Source organism: Euprymna scolopes, chromosome 3, assembly GCF_053919585.1.
Source record: "Euprymna scolopes isolate OS-2025 chromosome 3, ASM5391958v1, whole genome shotgun sequence".
Taxonomy (NCBI): domain Eukaryota; kingdom Metazoa; phylum Mollusca; class Cephalopoda; order Sepiida; family Sepiolidae; genus Euprymna; species Euprymna scolopes.
In genome coordinates, this window is record NC_136484.1 from 54900658 (window position 1) to 54924698 (window position 24041).

The 24041-nt window shown below is 31.8% G+C and overlaps 1 protein-coding gene across 1 annotated transcript in view; it reads right to left on the reverse strand.

Annotated features, from left to right (window-relative positions):
- LOC145255534 (protein patched homolog 1-like) overlaps positions 1-24041 on the reverse strand; it is a 114602-nt gene that overhangs the window by 59048 nt on the left and 31513 nt on the right. Inside the window, exon 3 of the mRNA XM_080113993.1 lies at positions 500-686. Within this exon, the coding sequence (XP_079970119.1) occupies positions 500-686 (187 nt within the window). The remainder of the gene's footprint in view (positions 1-499; positions 687-24041) is intronic.

Below are 24041 nucleotides of genomic sequence, written 5' to 3' on the forward strand. Positions count from 1 at the left end.
ATCTAAAAAATACGAGGAATACATACATACAATTGTCTTCATGTGAAATTCAGTATTACAATTTCCGAAATTTTGTCCCACATACTATATACTAATGGGACATGATGGTGACTAATGACATGAACTAACAACCTGGATATGCTAAGTTTGAATCCAGTTGGTTTCACAAACATTTTCACTTAGGGATGTTGGCAACATTCATCTAGTTCCTTCCGTAAGTACTCAATGTCTTTTTAGAAAGAATTCTAACTAGAAAGATATTGTTCAAACAAATGCCAACAAAAGTTATCTGAAATGATTGACTGATGTTTAAAAAAAAAAAAAAAAATAAAAATAAAAAATAAAAAAGCACTTTCTATTCCAAAATGACGTTTTTTTTTTTGTATTATTAAGATGTTTGAACGCAATTTTTACTTGCAACAATTACAAAAACCTAACAAAATCAAAGATAAAACTGTGTGACATTTCAAGTAAGTGAAAGTAAAAGTTTTATACTTACATATCATATAAATCTACTTTAATTTTTGAAGCTGCTAAGACAGCTTCAAGATGGAGCTGTAGAGCCTCCACAGTTAATATATTTACTCCATTATTTGGTGTTTGTATAATTAATTCGTATGTAGTTCCACTTCCCTCTCCAACTGTCTTTTTAGTATATTCCAATTCTTTTGATAAACGACCATCTTCTGCAAACAGAAAAGAGAGAACATTGTTATATTCCAGCAATAACACAAAATAAAACACTAATTATCTGAACATTTATTGAATTAAAATAATTTTTTAGTGTTTATAAATAATTAATTAGAATTTTCCAAATAAATCACAGCAGGCATTTCTTGTATTTTTTTTCTGAAATGAATAACAGGTCATTTTGAAAATGAAGGACTTAAAAGTAATTTTTTTTTTCTTTACAAAATTAAATTTTTGTACTAAATAAAAAATAAGCATTAAAATTTAGAGTTTTGAAAAATCTAATTGGAAAACTTGAATTTTCTCACTTTTCCGAGTGAAAGTCTTAAAAAATGAAAACAAAAGATTGTTGTGAAAAAAAATTAAAATAAAATAAATAAAATGCTCAAGTGCTGATTTTTATTTTTTTTGATGTTATGCACAAATTGTGGCCATTTGTTGCTGCTTTCATGGACGATTTGTTTGGATGGACGCATAGCATGACTAACATTAAAAACTTTTCTTAAAGAAATTGACCCTTTTTCAATTCTCACGATATTTACAAAACTTTACAACATACAGCACAACAAAGCGAAAAGAAATTGTTTTGCATCATAAGAAAAGGAGACTGGATAAAAAAGAAACTGTTAAAGTAATGCTTGCAATAAATAAAATCTTGCAAAAAATATTAAAAAATTAAATTCATTTAAAAATAAGCAAAAATGTAATTTTATACTTCACTATCAGCAAGGGTTCAAAAACGAATCAGCTTTGATTAACATAAGTAAATACGAATTGAACAAAATAGGAACAATCCAAATTCTACACTATAATATCCGGTAAGCTTGCCAGACAGTTAAAAATAGAGAAAAAATACACGTAACTTTCACCAAATGCATTAAAATTTAATTTTCTACCGACCTGTATACTTTTAACATTCTTAAACTGTTCCATAATTTTTTTTTTTAAATTGAAAAATTTTATTTTTTAATTTCAAAATTAGCATTTGTTCAGTGCTCTCTTTTGACACATAAGACCAAAAAGCTGTTTGACCCATTGTTGTTGGCGCTACATTCCTTAAAAAAAAAAAAAAAAAATAAAAAATAAAATAAAAATAAAAAAAAAATAAAAAAAAATATTGTAGACATACCCTGTAACCAACTTGAAGTCCTGGGTAGCAAAACTCCCTCGAATTTATAGTTAGTAGTAGGGTAAGTTATCAAAAAATATATTTTACTATATTAAAGTTATCCAAAGCTAAATGAACACCTCCACAATAATCGACGCTATTTTGTTGTTCAACATAAAAATTCAAAAGATAAATCTTACAACCAGTTTTTACGCCTTAAATGTATATACCGGTTTGGTAGAAAATTTAATTTTATTGCATTTGGTAAAAATTATTCCTCATTTCTTGGCTGTTAACTACTTTGCAAACTTACCCAAACTGAAACTGAATTTTTTGAAATTTTTTTAATTTTAAAATTCTTGGATTTGGTTCCAGTGAGTACCATTAATAGTAAATAAAAAAAAATAATTCACATCGAATTATTTGTTTTTATTTACTATTAATAAAATATTTATTGAGGGGGGGGGGGCAAGAGAAAACCTAAAACAAATTAAAAGAAAAAAATCATAAAAGCAAACAATTATATTTTAAATCATTTTCCTCTCATCTCTTCTGCACCGGGGCAACACTGTGGTTAAGTACAGCAAATTAATAGTGTAGTTTTCTTTGCGTTTTTGATGAGTATAAAATTAAACTGAAGATGGCTTTGTTTCATCAATAATGAAATGAAAATATTTCTTTTTAATTTTTTATTTATTTATGCACACATAAAATATTTTAACAAGTTTCTATATTTTACGTTAATCTAACTTAAATTCTGACAGTTTTGAAAAAGATGTTTATTTATTCAAATTGTTTATGCGCCAGAGTAATTCATGGATAAACTACACAAATTAAAAAATAAATTAAAATGAAGCTTTTGAAGTTTTCCAGTCTTGAGAAACAAAAAAAAACAAAAAAAAAACTATAAAACAAAATAAAATCAAAAGGAATCGTTGTGTGAAATGTACGTAAAGTGATGAATCAAAAAATAAATACTGACTAATTTTAAATATAATATGATTAAAAATACAAGTTATGCTAATGTAGAAAGCAGGCAAATCATAAATTTTAGATCCTCACCCCCCCCAACCTTTTGTAAGTTTGATTATGTTTGAATAATAGGTTCTTTTTCGTTATTGTAGCGAAAATTGAAATATTGGATTTCAAGTGAAACCTATGGTATCTACTGAATTGTCATGTCACAGTAATGAACATATCAAAAAAAAAAAAATATGAGAAACAATAAGGTAGAAAATTATTAAAGAAAATAGTTTTTGAAGAAATTAATTTTAGCGAACATAATACCTGAAGATTGCGCATATTAGAAGGGGAGGTAATTATTTTTGAAAAATGTCAAAAACTTAGGTCAAGTCAAACTATGAGTTATTTCCCTCGTGTTTACGTCACATGTGACAACACAAATATGGCAGAATCATTTTATCCTTGAATCATGGAAATACATGATTATGTAATATTCCAGAAATATTTAACTAATTGTGACATGACAATTCAGTAAATAACATTGCTTATTGTTGAAATTGACAAAAAAAAAAAAAATGTAAGTAGTTATTTTTTTTTTTCTTTTTGTTTTTTTTTTTTAAATGAAAACTCAATTTTTCGGCTGTCGGGTTTTGCTACAATAACGAAAACGGAATAATGTCCCTATTTGCAGGCCTCCACGTAACGGTAGGCTAAGATAGAAGGTCGGTTTTAAATGTAGGAAAAATCCAGTCTCTCAAAACGAGCAGTTTGGATTAAGAGAAAAATAAAAACTGTCTCCAAACTATGGCCAGATCGGGCCCATCAAAGTCTGTAATTTGGCCCGCGGAGCTCTTATGGATTTTTTTTTTTTTTTAATGAAAAGGTGTGGAAATAATCTGGTGGTTTTTCTTTTTGTTCAGAAAATAATAAAAAAGAATAAGATTTTAAAGAACCAGTTTCATTAAAAAGCAAAGCTAATGAGACATTATAAAAACACATCCACATCCAAGTCATTTTACTTATTTTGGCCCATGAAGCTCTAAAAAGTTAGCAAGAGGGTCCCTTGTTTGAAAAGTTTGGAGACCCTTTGTTTAGACGTATTTCTCCTTTTACTGATCAAGGCCAGAAATGTTTATATTACAATGTCAATCGATGGAAAAAGCCAAAATACTTCCATTTTTTTAAATTAAGATTTTTTTATAAAAGCATTACAATTATTTTGGGTTATTTTTAAGAGGGGGGAAAAGGGTGGGGGAGACAAGGAGGAATAAAAAAAAAAGAAAAAAAAAGAGGGGGCTAATCTTGACCATAACAGTATTTTTATTACTGCATGTAAGCATCCTAAGCAGTTATGATAAATATTTGTTGTCAGATAAGAAAACTTTCAAATCAAAAGTATCCAAAAAGTCTTGAAAACAACTTTAACTATTAAAAACATCCGAGCAAGTTGTTTTATTTTAGCATTTATATTGTTTTCTAAAAACTTTTTCAGTACTGACTTCTAAGACTTTTCTTTGCATTTAAGAGAGAGAGAGAGAGAGAGAGAAACTGCCACTAAGAAATCTGTTTGTCTATACCACAGCAATTCATATTCTTTTATGAACCCCTTTTTGTTTTGTTGTAGGCGGAAAGAAATACTTCACCTCCATGATGAAAATGACTACACATTATACCTAAAGGCAACGTAGAACAACTAATTTAGACTTGCATATATGCCAGTCAATGGGTATCACATGCTGAAATCAGGGTGAAAGCGAGAGAAGGAGCCCTCCCAAAGTTTTATGCAGAAACGAGCGGGAGTGCGTACTTGTGTGTTCCCACCCAAGACGGGAGAGGGATAGAACGTGGGAGGGGGAGAAAGCGTAGACTTACTGACTTGCAGTCGGACCCCCGACTCCATTTCACTCGTTCGATGTAAGCAGGAAGAAGAGTTACGAATAACACTCGGTAGAGAATGAATCTACCAGCAGAGAAAGAAAAGCAACTTTGGAAGAAGAAAAATATAGCAATGGCTTCATTGACGCCAATGCGTGTGTAAGGGGTGTGTGCACATTGAATATCAAAAGCAGTTGTAATATTTTTTTCTTAAAGAAAATCTAAATAAAGTTTAGAAAGTTTTTTTTTCTTGATTAACTGCTTGTGATTAAAAAAGAATGTAAACGTAACATTTTAGATTTCCACGAGGATGGATATATATATACACACACACCGCGAAATGCATTGAGAATTAAAAAAAAAAACGTAAAACTTTAGGAGTATGCGCTGTTTACTGTTGTGTTAAAAATAGAACGGAAATTTAACTTTTCGTTTCGTTTTAAATTCGGTACATTTTTACATTACGTTCAACCAACACATCATTCACATTCGGCATGTCAACTTTTGTAGGTTTTTGCGTATGCTGACAAGGGTAGGAGTGTCTATTCCAAATGCCGTTTTTAACATGGGGAGGTTGGGGTGTTTATTCGTTGTAAACGTACCCGAAAATCTATAAACGTCGACATTTTCAATGTGAACGTGCATTAAAAAGGGGGGGGGGAATCGTTTTCGTTAATAAAATTTTATTTTTATATAAAAACTTATAAAGTACGATTGTTGAATGTTAATCTTTTGATTACTTTCGTTTTGAGGGACAATTAAAAAAAAAATTAAAAAACGGAACGAAATTTAAATTTCCGTTACATATTTACAACGGTAAAATAGCGCATACTCTGCAAGTTTTACCGAAAAAAAAAACGGCAATAATTAAAAAAAAAAAATCTAAATTTATGTTAAAAGAAAAAAAAATGGTATGATTCTTTAAAAATTATGAGTGGTTTCCGTGCACTTTCCATTCGGGTTTGTAGGCTCACGCCTAACCTAGATTTAATTATTTCCTTATTGCATTATTGTGCTGTTCAGATAGTGAAGCGAAAAGCGCTGGCAAAGTAAATGTCATTTTTCATCTCTTACATCGAGATAATTGAAACAACAAAATTATTAAGTGAACGTAATTTCAATTCAAAGAAATTAGTATAATTCAAAGTTGTATAACTTTTATTCGAATGTTTTTTTTTTTTTTTTACAAAGAGTTGCTTCCCTTGTACAGAAAACCAAAAGCTTTTCAGTATTAAAAATTAGATGAACTCATTTAAAATAAATTACTTTCGGCAGATACATTTTGATATCCTTCGAAATGTACTTTCCTAAAACTACATTTTGATAATTTATTATTTTTTTTTAGTTAACAGGGTCGACTAATTTTAATGCGAGGTATTTTGAAAATCAAACTCCACACCAGATTCAGAGATTACAGAAACTAAATTGACGTAAAAGTGCCGAGAGAGAGCTTACCATATATTTCTCAAAATTATTTTGAACTAATTATTAGTAGATATTTGGGTACTGATGCAGATGCACTTATTAATCCGTGTTGAAATAGTTATTTAAAAAGCTATTCTTAAAATGGGGAGGGGGAGGGTGTTTTGTACCTATTCTGTACTTTTAATCTTACAATTGAATAAAAAAAACATAAAAAAACTTGGAAATACGATTTAAAAAATAGCGCGGATCAAGTGCACTAGCACCGATATTTGAACCATTTTGTATGGAGTGAAACCCCAAATGGAAGAATATCAGCTGAAAGATTGTACATACTTTAGCGACCAGATTAAAAATACTAAGTGAATAAATATTTACAAACATACTCGTTTTAGACCCCCACCCAATGGTACAAGAGTGCAATCGGTATTAATTTAAGCAGGGCTGATTAGTCTGAGGGGTTTTGAAAGAATCGGAGCAAGATTCTAAAATGCTAGTCGAATTTTTTAATCTCTGAAGAATCAACAGTTTAAATATTAAAAGACTTTAAAATAAAAAAACGAAAGAGTCAGAAGTTTTAGAATCGTAAGAGTTGAACTTTTTTTTATCTTCAAACTTCGTAAGCCTTGAACGATCACATAATGTGACTGCAAATCTTGCACAATGCAAGTTTGTTTTTAATTGTATAATTAACTATTGTCGTGCAACCCAGCGTGCGTGTCGAGGATTGGCGCACTCGCACAGAAGAATATAATCTCTGGCCCGGTCGGCCAGCCTCCTCCTCTTTCTAATCAACGAGGCAACAAGTCACCCGTTAACAATCCAGCGTCGTCATATCTTACATCTGGATTATCTAGTGAACCGCAACCGCACTTGCTTACAGTAGAGATGCCAACGAGTGCAGCTATTTCTTCACGGGGAAGAATGAGGCCTCCTCTCTCGTGTAAACACGCAAAGTTGTTAAAGTTATTCCAAATGGGTGAACTTTGTGCCACCCACCAAGCAAACGGCAGTAGATACTCATGGGAAAAGAAGTTATTTATTCTAAAAGAAAAAGAAAAAAAAAATGTGGAACGTGAATAAAAATGAAGGGTAGGTACGTTTGGTTTGCTGAAAGAAAACTGGTGGGTGGCCTTTCAAAAGGTTTGTCTAAATAATAAAATAAATTATTATAAAATTCGTCTAATTAATTCACAATAGTTTTGTGTTTTATTCCAAAAAGAGATTCGAGTCCTGACGTTTCTTTAGAGAAAATTATGAGATTTAATTGAAATCTTATCAATGGATGGCATTTTTAACTATCGACATTCAATATTCAGATATTGTCAAGAGATATAAGTTATTATAAAAATAAATGACAATTACACAGAATCTTTTGCGTTTCATCCTCATCCTCAGGTTAGAATACCTTATGATTTCTTACGGGTATGAATCTCGGGAGATTCTATGTAGCTTGATCGACGTATTTTTATAACTTACTAGAACACCGGGACGGCGGGACACAGCATTAAAAATTAGTAACAAAATACAGTATATAATACACATGCATACCGTAAGGCGGCGGAAATAACGTAATCACGGACCTGGAAAACATCGTATTCCACATCACAACCTGAAAAGATCGTATCCTAGAGCCATAGTATCCTGAAGTTCTACTGTACCTAGCTATATTCACGCATTGGGCACTATTGAAATAAACACGGAAAATCGATACATGAAGTATCTTTTGGGGATATGATATATAAGATCTATTATTACCAATCTTTTTTGTTTGCTAATAATAGAGTAAAATATATTCTAGAACTTGTTACCATATCAACAACAGCGGAGAACATGAATCAAAAAAAAAAAATAATAAGTGTTTTAACAACAACAAAATATTTCTTTTTTGACAACTCTTTCAAATCTATGTGTACAGTAATACAAACCCCAAAATACTTATGCAGAATACGGACCGTTCTAATTTTTTTTAAGACAGGATTTTCACTTTTCAAATTCAATTTTAACGGTATTTTTGATTATTGAAAATACAGAATAGTTAAAAAGACTTCCCCCATCCCATATTAAGAATGGGTTTCTAAACGCTATTATTTCAGCACGGTCCGTATTCTGCATAAATACCCCAACAAATTACAAATAAAGGCATTATCGGGGGAAATATTTAATAAAATTTGATTTGTATTATTAAAAGTGCAATGTTATGAAAACAAAAATAAGGATTTAAAATTTTATTATTATTATTATTATTTTTTTTTTTTAAGATGCCACTGTACATACTTTTAAAGTCTGTAACACCCACCCCAAATCATTTATAGCTCCTTTACCTTTTTCAAACTTATAACTATGGTATTGGAAACGACGTTGGTGTTCTTAAGATTTTAGTAAATGTACTTGAGAAAGTAAAAGATGGGAAAAAATAAATAAAAGGTTGATCAAATAAAACAGGAAGTACAGGTTGAAGAACAAAAAAGAAAAAAGACATTTTTTTTTTTTTTTAAGGAAAGGAACTTTAAATGAGGGATTTCTTTTACAGCTTCTTCATCTTATCCTAAAACCCCAGAGAAGAAGAAGAATGAAAAATATACTCAAATCTTGCATAAAATACATTTTGAAGATTTTTTTCCTATTTGTTTGTTATAGACCCCCTCCAAAAAAATCTCTTTAAATAAAAAGGAAAGAAGCAGAACGTATTTTATTTCATCTGAAACGCCAACGTCTTGGCTACCCATGAAGGTTTTATTGTGGAAGCCACACCTCTCGCTTCTGGGAGGTCCTGGCCAACTAAACAGTCAGGCACGCTGCCAAGGTCCACATAACTCAAATAGTTCTACCAACACACCAAGGAAAAGAGAATAAAACCCCGATTCCACTGTGACACGTTAGATCTTAGGTGGTCTAGGACATGTGGTGATAACGCACGCACGCACGAACACATTTAGGGCGAGTGAAGTTTTTATGAAAACTTTGAAGCAACATTGCCAAGTTCTATAAAAAGAAAAATAAATTCAATTTGAATAACTAAATCGAAACACAAAACTAATCCAATATTCTGGTTAAGATAAAAGTGTAGTCAGAGGGAGAGAAATCCTTAACTGGGGCATTTTTTATTTTTGTCACATCCAGTGTCCCTTTTGGGGAGTTGTGTACTCTCCGCCCATACACACATTGTTTTGCCTTTGTTAAATAAATAAATAGGGACTAAACTCAACGAACGTTAACAATTCGGTTTACTAACGAATGATTAAAGAAAATATCCATTTAAAAACGAGATTTAAAATAGAAAAAAGTTTTAGTTTATTGGTATAAATTTTGTTTAAAGTGCGAGAAGAATTATTTTCTTGGTGGGGGTAGAAGTCATTTTTGTAGTTCTAATGTATAATCAAAACGTTCACACAGTAAAAACACAATAATAATAAAAGCTTCAGTGTTCAATTATTAGGAGGGAGATACTTTTACAACTTGCATAGAAAAGTAAACTACCTTTATAATATAATTTTTATTTTTAGTAATTCAAAAATTTTATGGTTAAATAGATTTTTTTAAAATCGCATTTCGTACTACCGGTAAAATAAATCTCGCCAATAAACATGCTTAATTCTTTTTAAAAACACGCACTACACAAGTTTCATGGTATACGTGAAACGCCAACATTAGAAACTAAATAAAAAAATATAGTCGCCATCTTTATAAAGAAATCGCGAACGAGGCTAGCTAAGGAAGAACAATTAGTCAACGTTTATAATCTTTAATTTTAAGCCAGGGCTATGAAACTCGATTTCAAGTTTTAAAACCTTTGTTTTTCCTTATCTAACCTCTTTATTTATTGTCTTACTTAGCAATCCTATGGTTTTGATTTCGGTGTTTGACGTGTACGATGAAACTGGCTATAAACTTACTATTGTAAACTTAACACATGTAATCAACTTTAAATAATTTAGGTGACTGAAATAGCAATTAACAAAATATAACGCGGTTTCTACGCGCACAAGATTGAAAATGATTGCATATTTTGTCACTGCAGGTGCATTGAGGAAAGACAGAAAGAAAACGCCAATTTGATTTTTATTAAAAAATCATTTTTACAAGTGAAATGATTTCAGAAAGGAAAGGAAGAAAACCTGCCCCAAACCGAAGACGTGGAAAAATACGCAAGTGAGGATAAGACGAAGGAAAGGTGACATTTAGAAAAAAAGTGTTCACTATATTGAAAATTGAAAAAGTGGGAGAAGGAGAGAGAGAGAGAGAGAGAGAAAGAAAGGAACCACAAGTAGGTAAAATTTTGAAGACCAAGTTTAAAAAAAGGTTGAGACTGAGGCACAAAACAGGCGGATATGTACAAGAAAGAAATGAAGAGGAAGGGTTTTAGCCTGATTTTTTTTTTGTAGGGGAGGGAGTTAAAGGGGGAGGAAAGAGAGGAGGAGAGCAGGCGACTTTGCTAGAGAGTTAGAATAGGGTCAGTGGCAGAGATTTGTCCATGGTGGAGGAGAAGACGAAGAAGATATGATTTTGAATAAACATTGCTTGCTATAGTTGGCCCATAAAAAGACAAAGCCCTCAGGCTGACAGGCAATGGGGGAAGGTAGGCAGCTAGTCCCAGTTAAGAGGAAAAAAGACCACCCATACAGACGAAAACGAAGTTAACATACTGAATCCACCACGAAGTTTATTTTTAATCTTTTATATTAAATAAATAAATAAAATAAAAATTGGGTAGTTTTATATTTGAAGATCAACACAAAAACAACAACGAACAGAATAAATAAAGGAACTGACGCCTGTTGACTACATCCTTGTGTCGCTATCTTTAAAGAAAATTAAGTGCCGTCCATTCGGGGATAAGTGTTGTGATGCCGAAGCTTTTATATCAGAATAAAATAAATACGTTCAACCATATTGAACTTCATTTTTCGACTTTGACTTAAAAGAAGCAGCGTTCCACGTTCCATTTAAAGAAAAACGGTTTACTTGCTGACGTCACTATTTTTAGGAGAATTAAGATCTATACCGAAGCGAAGAAGCGGTAATCACCCCCTGCAGGTTGAACCGGCTTCCTTCGAAGGACGAGGTTTCATGGGAATCTGAAATTCACAAGCGATCCCCAATGTCATATATATGGCATGTGCTTTTTGTGGTTAATGTAAGCCGGTTTTGAGAGGAGCACGCGGTTACAAGCCTCATATTTCCAACTGTTCAATTCAATGGGCAGATTGAGCAAAAACAAAACAAAAAACGGAGCCAGAAATTAAGCACTTTTCAACACAAAACTTTGCCATATGTGTGGCAGACTGTGGAAGTCAAATACTGGCCTGAAAAGCCATCTTCGTACGCAAGGACGGAGTTTTGGTGTCGCTGACGATGAACCTGAAAACACACATACACACACCATATCAATAAATGCTTTGATTTGACTCTCCCAGAAGACTGTTTGAATGTGGAAAATCTAGCTCCTAAAAAATTTTTTAAACTAAAAAACATCTGAAAAAGGTTACCCTATTTCTAACACTAAGGATAAAACAGATACTACGTTTTGAAATATGATTTCTGCAATAAGTTCTTTGCAAAAAATAACTGTAAAAAGTGGATAAAGGATTTACTCCGGAGCAGATCTATCACCATCACCACATGACATGAGCGATGTTTCAGACAAAGGGGGAAGACATGCTGTTTTTTTGGATCGACCGTTTCAAGTTCATACGGAGATGTTCAACCTTTTCATAATATGCATCATCATTCGATTGTCAATCAATTTCATTGACCCTTAACCTCGAATTGTTTGTTAGCCTTGATAAATGAGTACTCACAAGTACAAAAAAAGGAGGGGGGGGGACTATAAGAGTTTAAATTTTCGGTGGACCTGAACGAGCTTCCCCCCCGAGCTTCCCCCCGCCCCTGCCGTAAAATTAATTCCTTTTCACGTTTTATTTTTTTCTGCGGATTATCGTCGATAAGACATTTTCATATTAGGATTTTTTAAGTTTATTTAACGACTTTTTTTTTTTTTAATTTATTTATTTTAACTTGAGGGATCACTTAATTATAACGTTTGAATTTAACCTGAAAAAACTATTTAAAAGTAGCGCGGTACAAAAAAATCACATTTTATTTTTCCCCAAAACATTTTAATTAGTTCATTTTACAACACAGCGAATACGTGAAAGCTTAATAAGTGAGGTATCTATTTATTAGAATGTTATAATTAAAAAGTGATCCCCGACATTCAAAGTCATTAAATAAACTTAATTTTTTTCCTGCTAATATGAAAGTTAAGTCTGTTATCGACGATAATTCGGAGAGAGAGAAGACCCCCCCCCCCAAAAAAAAAAAAAACCGTGAAAAGCAATTAATTTTACAGCAGGGGTAAAGGTTGTTCAGGTCCGCCAAATTTTCTTGAAATAAAAAATAAATTGCAATAAGTGTCTTTTTTTTTTTTTTTTGTATGACATTCATTGCCCAAAATGCAACATTAATAAATTAATTTGTGACTATTGCTATGAGATAATTTTTTTTTAAATTTTGGCTTCCTAGGTTCTCTTGTAAAACAGATTTCAACCCACTAATGAAAATAAACGGAGCTGTTAAACCTGACAATCATATGAGACAAGAAGGAGAACGTACCCTTTTTAAAAAGTTAGTGTCCCCATAATCCGGGCTTAAACAGAGCTGAGGGAAAACATGAAAAATATTAGAAATTGATGTATGAAAAAAAAAAAAAAAAAAAAAAAAAAAAAAAAATTGGGGATCTTAGGAAGATCCCCATCATTCCAGTAATTATAGCTGCAACCAAAATCATGAAAAAGAATTTCAAAAACAAACTGGCAAATATACCCGGTGAACCAAGTGCAAGCGAGATACAAACAATTGCACTTAAAAGGATGGTTAGAATCTTTAAGATCTCTCGGTTGGAATGTATGAGATAGTGTGTAAATGTCTAGGTGTATCAGAAAGTGGCCATTAAAAATGATGATCAGAACTTTAAATAATTCAACTTACTATTTTTCGAAGCTTATAACTACTTGAAAAAAAATGTAATTCAAACCCTAATTTTTTTTTTTTCAATTAAAGGAGCAAAGACCAAATTTTAAAAAAATAACAGGTTTAATAGAAAATTATGCAAGATTTGTTTTCTTTAAAAAATATATAAAGAAAATCAACATTTTGACTTGCTTTATATATATATATATATATGCCATTAAATGGGTAGTTCCATTCTTCATTAAGAATTTATCCATATTTATATTCTAAATTCCATGCATTTTTTTTAAAAAGGATTTTTAAAGCAAGGGTCATAGAAAATCACATTTTCGCAACGTGTTTCGTGCGAAGCTTTAAAGAGCTGCTGCTGCTAAAATGAAATTCATGAACTACGGATTCGTCCAAGGGGCATAAATAATGTCTCTTTTTTTTTATTGCGTGTGTTAACCAAAATTAGTTATTTTTCATCCTCCATAGTTAAAAAGGAAACGCACATTCACTTATAAGCTTTTCCCCTAGAACAAAAAATCCGCTTCATCGATTTGTTTTATTTTTAATTCTTTTAATGAAATACACGAGTTTTTGATCGATATATTTTAATACTTTATCGACTAAATTTTTTTTTTAATATCTAAAAAAAAACAAAAAAAAAAAAACATTCAATGAAATAGAAAAATTTGCCGTCAGCGTCTGGTATTTTCTTTTATCTTCAAATTGTGATATATAAAACTTTGGCAGATAAATTCAAATTTTAACAGACATTTCAAAATGGGGGGTGTGAATTTGAAAAAACAAACAAACAAAAAACAACCTTTCTCTAAAATATTATATTTGGTTTATTGGAAAGAGCATAAAATTTCACATTGACCCTGAAAATATCGTAAAAATTGAAACTATAGAAAAATTTGGATAGATTTTTAAAGTTTAAAAATTGAAAAATATTTAACTCGTAAAATTCTATTGATTTTATTACGTAAAAAAAAAAAAAAATGGCTGCATGAAGGCACGCCAGCATTTTGTAAACACTGTTTTTTAAATAAAATATAATGTTTCTATTACTTTTTTTAAACAACTTTAATAGTTTATTTTGGAAGTATAATCCATACAGAAAATAAACAACCCACTTTAAAAAGAGAAATTACGAGTTTTTTAATATTTTATTTGCAGTTTTCTGTTAGAGGTGTCAAATTCCTCCAAATTTCTGATACACCTAGTGAATGTCTGGCATCCGGTAGGATGCTCCATCCTCAGCTAAAGCAAAATAAAAAAAAAATCTGAAGAAAAAAAAAAGGTTCAACAAATTCTATAGTTAAAATCAGATAAGATTGTTTTATATTTCTAATACAATAGCATAGAACGAAAAGATGTAAAAATCAGTTGACTATTCCAAATCAAATTATGACTACGACTTTGTTAAATAAGAATTCATTAAGATCTCGTAAAAAAGAGTAAAATACCTTGGAAAGAAATAAAGGAGTATGGGTAGCGGTTTTAACAATTTCTTTCCATAACATTCTTTCAAACCCAGTATTTTTCGTTTGGGAAACAAAAATGTATTTTTTATGACTACAACCAGAATTTATGTCGCTACTGTCACTCAAAGATAAAAAAAAAAAAAATCCATGGAAACCAATGTCAAGCTTAACTTTATGGTAACTTTTAGTCAAGTCCTCTTAGGACTGGAGTATTCAAACTCTTTGGTAATAAATAAAATTTCTGCTATATTCCATAGAAGGCGAATAATGTGAGTGGGTAGAGAACTTAGGAATAAGTAGGTTAGCTTGTGTTAGATAATCGTGTGCTCTATGAGTACATAGACAGACACACACACACACACACACACACACACACACACACACACACACACACACACACACACACACATATATATTAGCAGGCCGCTTACACTTAAATATATTTGATTGATGCAGATTTCGTATTTATTATCATATTGGACACAATATACAGTAATGATTTAAAAAGTTAAAAAAAAAAAAAAAAAAATTAAAAAAAGACACTTGCGCCACCACCGAGAATCGAAACCAAAACGTTTAGCTTGTGATTTACTTTTTCTTTTAACGTTAATGCCTGAGCTATGAGACATGTTTGCTGCAAAATTAAAAATTAAAAAAACATGAACCAATAGCTTTTACGTTAGGTATGCATATTTGTAATGCCGTCGTTCGGCCATCACCTGGCAAATTCCATATATACATATATATCTGCAAACATGGGTTGGAGCTTTATCATTGCTTATCTACTTGCCATTGTTATAAGAAGAGTATAATCTTGAAGTGTTCAAACAATCCCGGCACACAATTTTTTTTATTTAAAGTGACTTTGCACAGAACCAACTCTGCTCTACACGGCTACCACCGTAACCCTAAAAGAGCAAGTCTACATCATTGGAAGTAACAGTTGCTGCAAATGATATGTTAGTTTTTCTAGATGCTTGCCTTAATGAAGGCCGATGAGGCCATCTACTACCAGTGTTTTTATACAGGAACATTTATAGGTCCTGGTCCGTTAATATGTTATGCATGTGTGAACGGATTGTCATACCTTTTCCACTGAATGACAAATACAGAAAATGTGTTGTCAGTGTGATATTCAATTTACGATTCTCTATTAAAAATGTTCTTGCATAGAGTCAGTGTTGATGTTTTTAGACAAGCAGAATAATGAAATTGAATAACCACAGAAAAGAAATTTACTCCCCACCCCTGCATTACTTATTATGTCAGTATACAAATACCTCTTCATAACAGGGGAAAGCGTGGGTTCATACCAGGATTAGGAAATAGAGATTTTGGAAGAATACTAAGAGACTGTCTTTATGTTGGAAGACTTTAAAATAAAGATATTTTTTGAACTCTAGTAGCCAAAGTTGGACGTTAGACCTTCTGACTCCAAGAAAAGATGCATCTGAAAAGGGCCAGAGGTTATATCGGCGGAAACGTTATGAAAATAACCAAAATGTGATTATATATATATATATATATATATATATATATGTAAGATTGCCGATCAATGCTTCTGTTCAGCCTCAAGAAACTATGGATACCCCTGTAAGGGTAGCTGTGTGTGTAATTGTGTGTCAAGGGTTATGCAATCTTCAACCACACCTCTGCTGAATCGGTACGGCCTGTGCCCAGTGGCAAGGAGAGGCCCAAGACTGACTGAAAACAATACTGAGATAAGCGGGGAGCACATACTGTACCTGGAATTCCCAAATGGTCACCAATTTTAGTACTGACCAGACTCAACGTTGCTTAACTTTAGTGATCAGACAGGAACTGGTGTCAACCTGATTATGCTGTATGTAAGATTGTAATGTATTCATAAAGACCAACAAGAACCGTGGTGCAATTAATTTTAGATGCATCCACAGATTTCCAAGAGATTTCGTTGCTTGTCTGGTTGTGCTTCCATATGAAATACCATCTGCCAGCACATGAATATGGAAAAATTTCCATTCTTATTTGATAGAAATCATCAAATTTCCAAACACAAAATTGCAGAAATTTTGTTGCTGAACTTTTTAGATAAGGATTGATAATTCGTATTATTTTGATTATTTGAACTACTGTTCTCATCTTGATGTAGTGAATAAAGGACTTGATAAAATTCAGTTGTAAGTTACACTCAAGGTAGATGATTCAATCTTTAGTGAGAGCAATACTGAAATACAATAACAAATTACTAAGGACTTCCAACCAGTCGTGGCTGACAGAACAAGGACATGACACTCCCATGGATTAAATAAAGGGTTCCTTTTGAAATTCTGTTCAGATTACCAAGTTGGACAGAAAGATTCCAGAGTTCAACAAGATACACCTGACGGTCAACGGTTACATTGACCGAAACGTTTGTGAAAATAACACTAAAGATGAGAATGGTCGTTAAAAAATAGTCTAAATAATGCAGAAATTTTGTATCAGAAACAAAATTTCTTTACATATATCATTTCAGATTTTACAATCAACAGTTAAAAACAAAAAGCGGATTTCATTCTTTTCAACGAGAAGTACAAAATTATACATTAATAAAATTAGGTTAAAATTGAAAATGAAATTTTTCATTAGGAGTCAAACTAGAGCTAGAGTAATGTGTTAGTATATATGGTTGGTAGTTACACATAGATAAGCTGAGAAAATCTTTCAAGAAAGCAATCATGCTTTGGAGGAGCTGCTCCTATTCCTCTATGTGATGAGTTAGAGCATTATGCATATGTACTGTATACTAAAGAATAAATAAATATCCAAAAAGCAGAATTGTCATTCAACAACAAAGAATGCATTACTGCTACATGTTATCAAACCAACTATTTTACCTGGTTATGAGTGCAAGAGGAAAGGATAAACGATCAATCCAGCAATTGGTTCTTATGTAAAAGTAGAAACAGATATTTTAATCAAAAGGTGCGATTAGTAGTGTTGAGATGATTAATCAGAATCGGAATGTTTTTAAGGTACTGGAATCAGGAAAAAAGAAAAACTGCCTATTTTTTGATGAGGAACTTTTTTTTTTTTTTTTTTTTTAATCTGTGGTAGTGATGAATATTTCAACTATCAGTGAAACAAAAATCTATAGATCACCCCCAACAAGTGATTTTTTTTATGCTTGCAAAAAAAAAAAAAAAAAAAAAAAAAAAAAAAAAAAAGAAGACATATATGCATATATATTGCATATGTATTTACAGTAATCTGGGGGAAAAAAAATCAAGTGTATACACCTAAGTATTTACAGGTTTTAAAACAATCGGTAATTGTATTGGAATCAGAAAACAATTTTGGAATTGTCGCTTACTAGAGATTAGTTCATCAGCTGACGCTTGACTGGATATGACAGGGGGTGAGGACGCACCCCTGAACTCCTGACAGTATTTTCTGTCTTACCTGCTGATTGCAATCACTGTCAAAGCTAAATTGCTGTGTTTGTTTTTTTTTTTTTTTTGTTTTTTTTTGTAAATTTTTAATTTTATTTTACTCAAAATACTAAAGCAATTCTTACCCACACAATTTTGAAAATCATTCATCTTGTCAGACAATGCTGACCTCTAGGTTATTGGCCATTTCCTAGGTTACGTGTTATTTGGTGTGAAACCTCATTAAACAAGATAACTATGAAATGCCAGTGGGTAATTAATGACTGGAAAAGCAAAACTCTGGAATAGGTTTTAATTCAATTCACATGACAGTTTAGTAAATTTTGTATTTACTTCAGATATGTCAAAAAAATCAGAATATGAAAGAAAAATATGAATAAATTTAGTGAAAAAAAAAAAAAAAGAATGAAACGCATGTGGGAGAAGAGAGAACATTATTTTATTTTTTTATGTAAGTGGTTTACTGATTATATACACATCTGAATAAATCTAACCAAGTCTATTCAATTCTTTGCATTATACTGTCAAATATTTTTTAGGGTTTTCTAATTGTATGAATAGCTCACAACTCAAAAGGCAACAAAAGCCAAATTGATCACAAAATTTGGAAAAAAATACACCTTTAGATTAAATTAAATTTCCTGACAGAGAAATTTCAGTTATTTAATCACCTAATCAACAATTTTCTCTGCTTATCGTAAAGGCTTTCATAGAAGGCCAAACAATTAATAATCCAGAACATCACGTATGAATATTATACACATGATATCTAACTCATGATATGTGTATCACACAAGACAAACAGATTTCCAAAATTTAAAAAATACCCATTTCCAAAAGTTGTTAATTAAAATAAGTGTGTTAAGATTTTATCGGTGAGGTTGTCATTTCTAAAAAAATCTTTAAGGAAAATATATTGATATATTGGAAAATTGAAAAATATTGAAATACATCAGGAAACAGCTGCATCCCCAAATGGATATCAAATCAGATGCGACTGTCAGAGATAAAGAGGTGAAATGAACATAATTAGATAATTATTTTAAATTGTGAAATGATGAAAGAAAAAACATATTAGTTAGGGTGATAGTACGGTCATTACATCTTATGACCTCAAAAGAAAGATTAAATCTGAACAGTATCAGGAGATGTATACAGAACAGGAGACTTCGATGGTATGGCCACATTGAAAAAGTGGATGAGAGTTCTTGAATTAGTAGATTTTAAACAGTCAAGGTAGCAGGGTCAATCCACAAAGGAGGCCAAGCAAAACATTAGGAGGAAGATGAATTTGAAAGAAAGAGGGATAATTAAAGACTTGACCAGAGAGAGGATATTTTGGAAGTCAATTTCTACAAACCATCTAACACATACCAACATGTAAAACGGATGTTAAACCGATGATGACTTTTAGATAACTTATTTCTTGATCTCTAAAACTGTAATGTGGTCGAAGTAGTCTTGATTGATGGTTCGATGATGAACCAGTAGAATTGAATTTGATGAGACTAGATCACTAGTTGATGCATTTAACTTGTCAAAAAATATGGTTTCAGTTACAAATGACCCTGAATTAGGATTACAATACAACATGTTTTGGATGAGTAGCTTTCAAAAAAAAAAGAAAGAGGCTAATGTTCACTCACTGCAAATGACACATCAGATGACAATGAAGATGATTATGAACATGTATTACGATATGATAGTGCTCCTATATGGTCTTAAAAGGTATCAACCAGACAGTCAAGAAAACAAAAAAATTCATTCTTTCAAAATAAAATAACGAGAGCGATTTACATAACTGGGTTAATGAATCATTTTAGAATAAAAGCGATTAATAGGTAAAGATGGTATTCATTATAGTTAAAGGGAAAGTGTTAGACTTGTACAAAAACATAAAAACGTCTAGAACGTATGGTGGAAAGGTACCGAAAAAAAAAGAAATCAGAGAAGATGGCATGATAGAAATATGTTCATGAACTTCTGGACCAATGAGTCAGTTGAACCATGTAGTAAATAGATATGTGTTGGAGGCAGTTAAGACATGCTTGATGATATTGGGCAAAATGTGAAGAAAACATTTGATGATTTGGTTCGGTTGCTTTTGTTTTATGGCATATCAACTCTTAGAGTTAGTTAATACCGAATCCAGTTACATTGGAAAAAGACTTCGTTTCAAGTTGTTTATATCTTCAAATATTTATTTATGCTGTTTGGTTTGGATATTTTTCCAAAAGAAAATTTTTGTTTTGTTTTTATTTTACAGAACATGAATGACTTTTGCAAAAAAAACAAAAAAACAAAAAAATAAAACCCAATGTTTAGTGCATTTTGGGTCAGGAAGCCAGTATCTGCAGAGTCTGAGCTGATAGCACCATGTTGACGATTATTTAAAAAAAGGGCTACCTTAGGAATTATTTGAGAAAATCAATAAGAATGAAGTAAATACAATTTCAATTAGTGACCACTCAATTCTTTACAGACGATTTTATATACTACTAGCATGGGTGCCCAGCGTTGCCTGGGTGTTTTGAGGTATATGTTGAGCAAACAAAAAAAAAAAAACCCGGTCAATTTTTTTTAACTTTGACCCCTATTATGACCCCTTAAAATTTATTGTTTACGGCTCAAATAAAGTTATTAAGTTAGATCCATGTCCAAGGAATCTATATCTAAAATTTCACGTGTTTACACCCAAAATTGTAGGAGGAGTTTGGTAGAGTTCTCAAAGGTCAAATCGTTGAACTTTGACCCCTTAATTGCCAAATTTCTGTCCAAAAACCAATCACATCGATTTTCCCAAATCTCAGTACCTTGTATATCAAATTTCGAATCTGTAGGCTTAAAATTGGCAGAGGCGTAGGGAAATGTACACAGACACTTTCACTTTTATATATACATAGATAGATTTACATTTGTTACCAAAAGAGAAACGAACATCACAAAATCCCTTTCTTTTTATTTCAGAACTTTTGAGATAATGGTTGATAATGTACACCATTCAGACTACTATTCTCATTTTGATTGTGATTCTCATCTTCTAGCTAATCTATCCTCCGAGCTTTTTTCAGGTGTATTTTCTTAATTTAAGAACCTGTATGGAATTTTGAACCGAAACAGCTTGTTAATCCACAGAATAGATGGTTCTCATTCAGTCAGTCATGAGCAAGTAGAAGTGTGAATGTTATTATCGCCTATAGTAAGGATTGAACCTTGAATCTGAGGATGACTGTCCCTTCGAACTCATTGATAATCCGTTACCCGTTATACCACACATTTCATTCCTCAGTGTTCATCCTCATCCTAATTATATATTAGTCTTTTTCATTAATCATCTCTTACATTTGATTTATCAACATACTAGAAGGCTGGCTGGTGTTGTCTGGTTGTCAAATATGTATAAATATTATATTTTAATTCATACAGAAACTGAGACATGTGCATGCGAGCATTATGTTTTGTCTAAACATTTCACTTCTTGTAAGTAAAAAAATAAAAAAAAAAAATAAAAAAATACTCGAGCTGAGATCCAAACCAAAATCTAAAGACTGATTCAAGTATGATAACCATTAGACCAGCTTAACACCATCCTTAAAAAGTCTTTTCAAACCTACTTATTCTTAACATAAGAAATCTGTCACGTGAATGATTCATGCATGGGCATTTGTGAAACACCAAACAAAAAAATCCAATGACTCCTCCTATGGACCAATTTTGCAATTTTAACGCCTTAGCTGCCATTTTATCCGGATGAAAACGGATTACTAAGTTTTCCACATGTCTGAATACCCTACATACCAAATTTTAAGTCTGTAGATAAAAAAATTGTTGTGCATATAGATTGAGAACTGTCCTCTCACTCACTCACACAGACTTTTATAGATTAGGGCAAACAAATATGTCATTAGATTAGCACGTGTTATTTGCTATTTATTATAACATTTTTTTTTCATGTTGTTATTTGTTGCACTGCATTGACTGATGCAACGAGAAAACCGATTTTGTTAAGTAGAGGTATAAATACCCCTCATCCCTACTCTGATAAACTTAAATGATATATCCACAAATGTTCTGTTACTGCTTTTATGCTAACAAGGTTCCTTTTAGTCATGTCTTTTTGAGGGGTTGTGTTATATAACTTCCAATTATTTATCAACCTATAAACTAAACAAAAAAAAAATCAGTATGAATTTAATGGTTGGTATAAGCCTTGTGTAGGTTTCAATATCTCTCTCTCTCTCTCTCTCTCTCTTATATATAAAGGTGAGGGGTATTCTTTTGCCTGTAACACCAAGGGAGGTAATTCGGTAAAATAGTAGCATCAATTAACTGAAGTATTGGTATTGTCTCTAAACAAAACAACCCTAATAACTAATTATAAAAGTTGGGAAGCAATTAATAAAAGTGTGTCTTCATTTGTGATATGAACAGACTAGAAATATAATATAGATCCAAAAATTATTTTTAAAATTAGGTAATTAAAAAACAACAAAAAACTAGTTTCTTGATTGTGTGCGTGTATGGGGGAGGGCAATATTAATAAATAAAACTATTTTATTTATTTATTTTCTCTTTTTCGATTCAGTTGATATTGAATTGAATTTTGTTTTTGTTTCTGCATTGTTTACTGCTGTTTAAAAAAAAAAACAAAAAACATCACAACATCGATTTAAGGAAGCCAGTTATTTCAAAATTACACAACACCCACATTATTGAGCTTGGGGAACTGGCCCGTTTTGCTTCCTCTTTCTCAGTATCACGTACCACAAACATTCAATGAAAGCCAAGAAATGTGCGGCGAATTCAGTGTGTGTATCTGTTGAATGTAGCAAACGAAAAGGGGGTGGATAGACCGTGTGCGGGGTGCGGGACTCGACGTCGTACCAGAGCCAATAGCGGGTATTTTTTTATTTTTTTTTTTCTGCCTTCATTCTTTTCTCTTGATCAGCCTACACTTGGGTCAGGGGTAAGACCTTATAGTGCTGGCTAACATTGTGCTCCTGCCGTTGTAAATACTTGTGGTTTCATGTGACTGTATACAACTGTTGAGCAAAACTATAGCCATCTAACGTTTATTTCACCCTTGTGTGTGTGTGTAAAATACTGATTTTTGGTGGCACTCATGTTTGCATAAACAAGGAAAAGTATAAAGTTAAAAAAAAAAAAAAAAAAAGACTATTTTTCACTTTTTGGTTTCTTTGTTTATTTCCAGCCACGCGGACTAAACCATTTATTTCATATTGCCTACGCAAATAGTAACACAAATGCACAAAAACAGGCTCATAACATAATATACCGTTGGAATTGAATTCCAATGCTTTACAAATGGAACGATACAAACTAGATGTAAGCAAATGGAATAAAGAAAGATAAAACTCCCATCACTCATAGTTGTTTGTGTGTGTGTGTGTGTGTGTGTGTGTGTGTGTGTGTGTCTAAGACTTGAGGATTACTCGCCGATAGTATTTGTTTGTTTTGAACGCTTTTGGTTAGTTTCGTAATTCTAGACTTACGCTTCTATTTTCTTATAAGAAATACGACTTTGACATTTCCATGATCGCTAACGGTACTATTCTAACCCGTTAACTGTTTCTTTTCTTTTTTCTTTTTTAAATTTATGCTTCAAACTACTAATAAAAAAGAATTAAGTTACGGTTTGGTCTAGTCATTATTAACAGTTAGTATAAGTAATGTTGTAACTTCGTCACTTAACATGGCGGTTGAATGTGACGTAAACACGCCGGTGATAACCTGAAATAGGTACCCGAGCTTACCAAGGCCGTCAAATAGTAATTTGGTTTTCTGATTTTTGTGGTAAAAATTAAACTTTCGATACTTCACCAATTTACGAATCGTGCTATTTTTTTTTTTTTAAGATAGGATTTTCAAATTCAATTCAATTTTTACAGTATATTTTTTATTTTTTCATTAATAATTATTAGATGAAAGGAGAGAATAGATAATAAAGCCCCCTCCCCCATAAGAAAGGGTTTCTAACGTTATTTCGGTACGGCCCGTACATTGAAGTACCAATTTTTCTTTTTATATAGTGAAAATAAAATAAAATAACCCCCCTCCCAATAAATAGACTTTAAATATAGTAAACAATATTTAGCGAAAAAT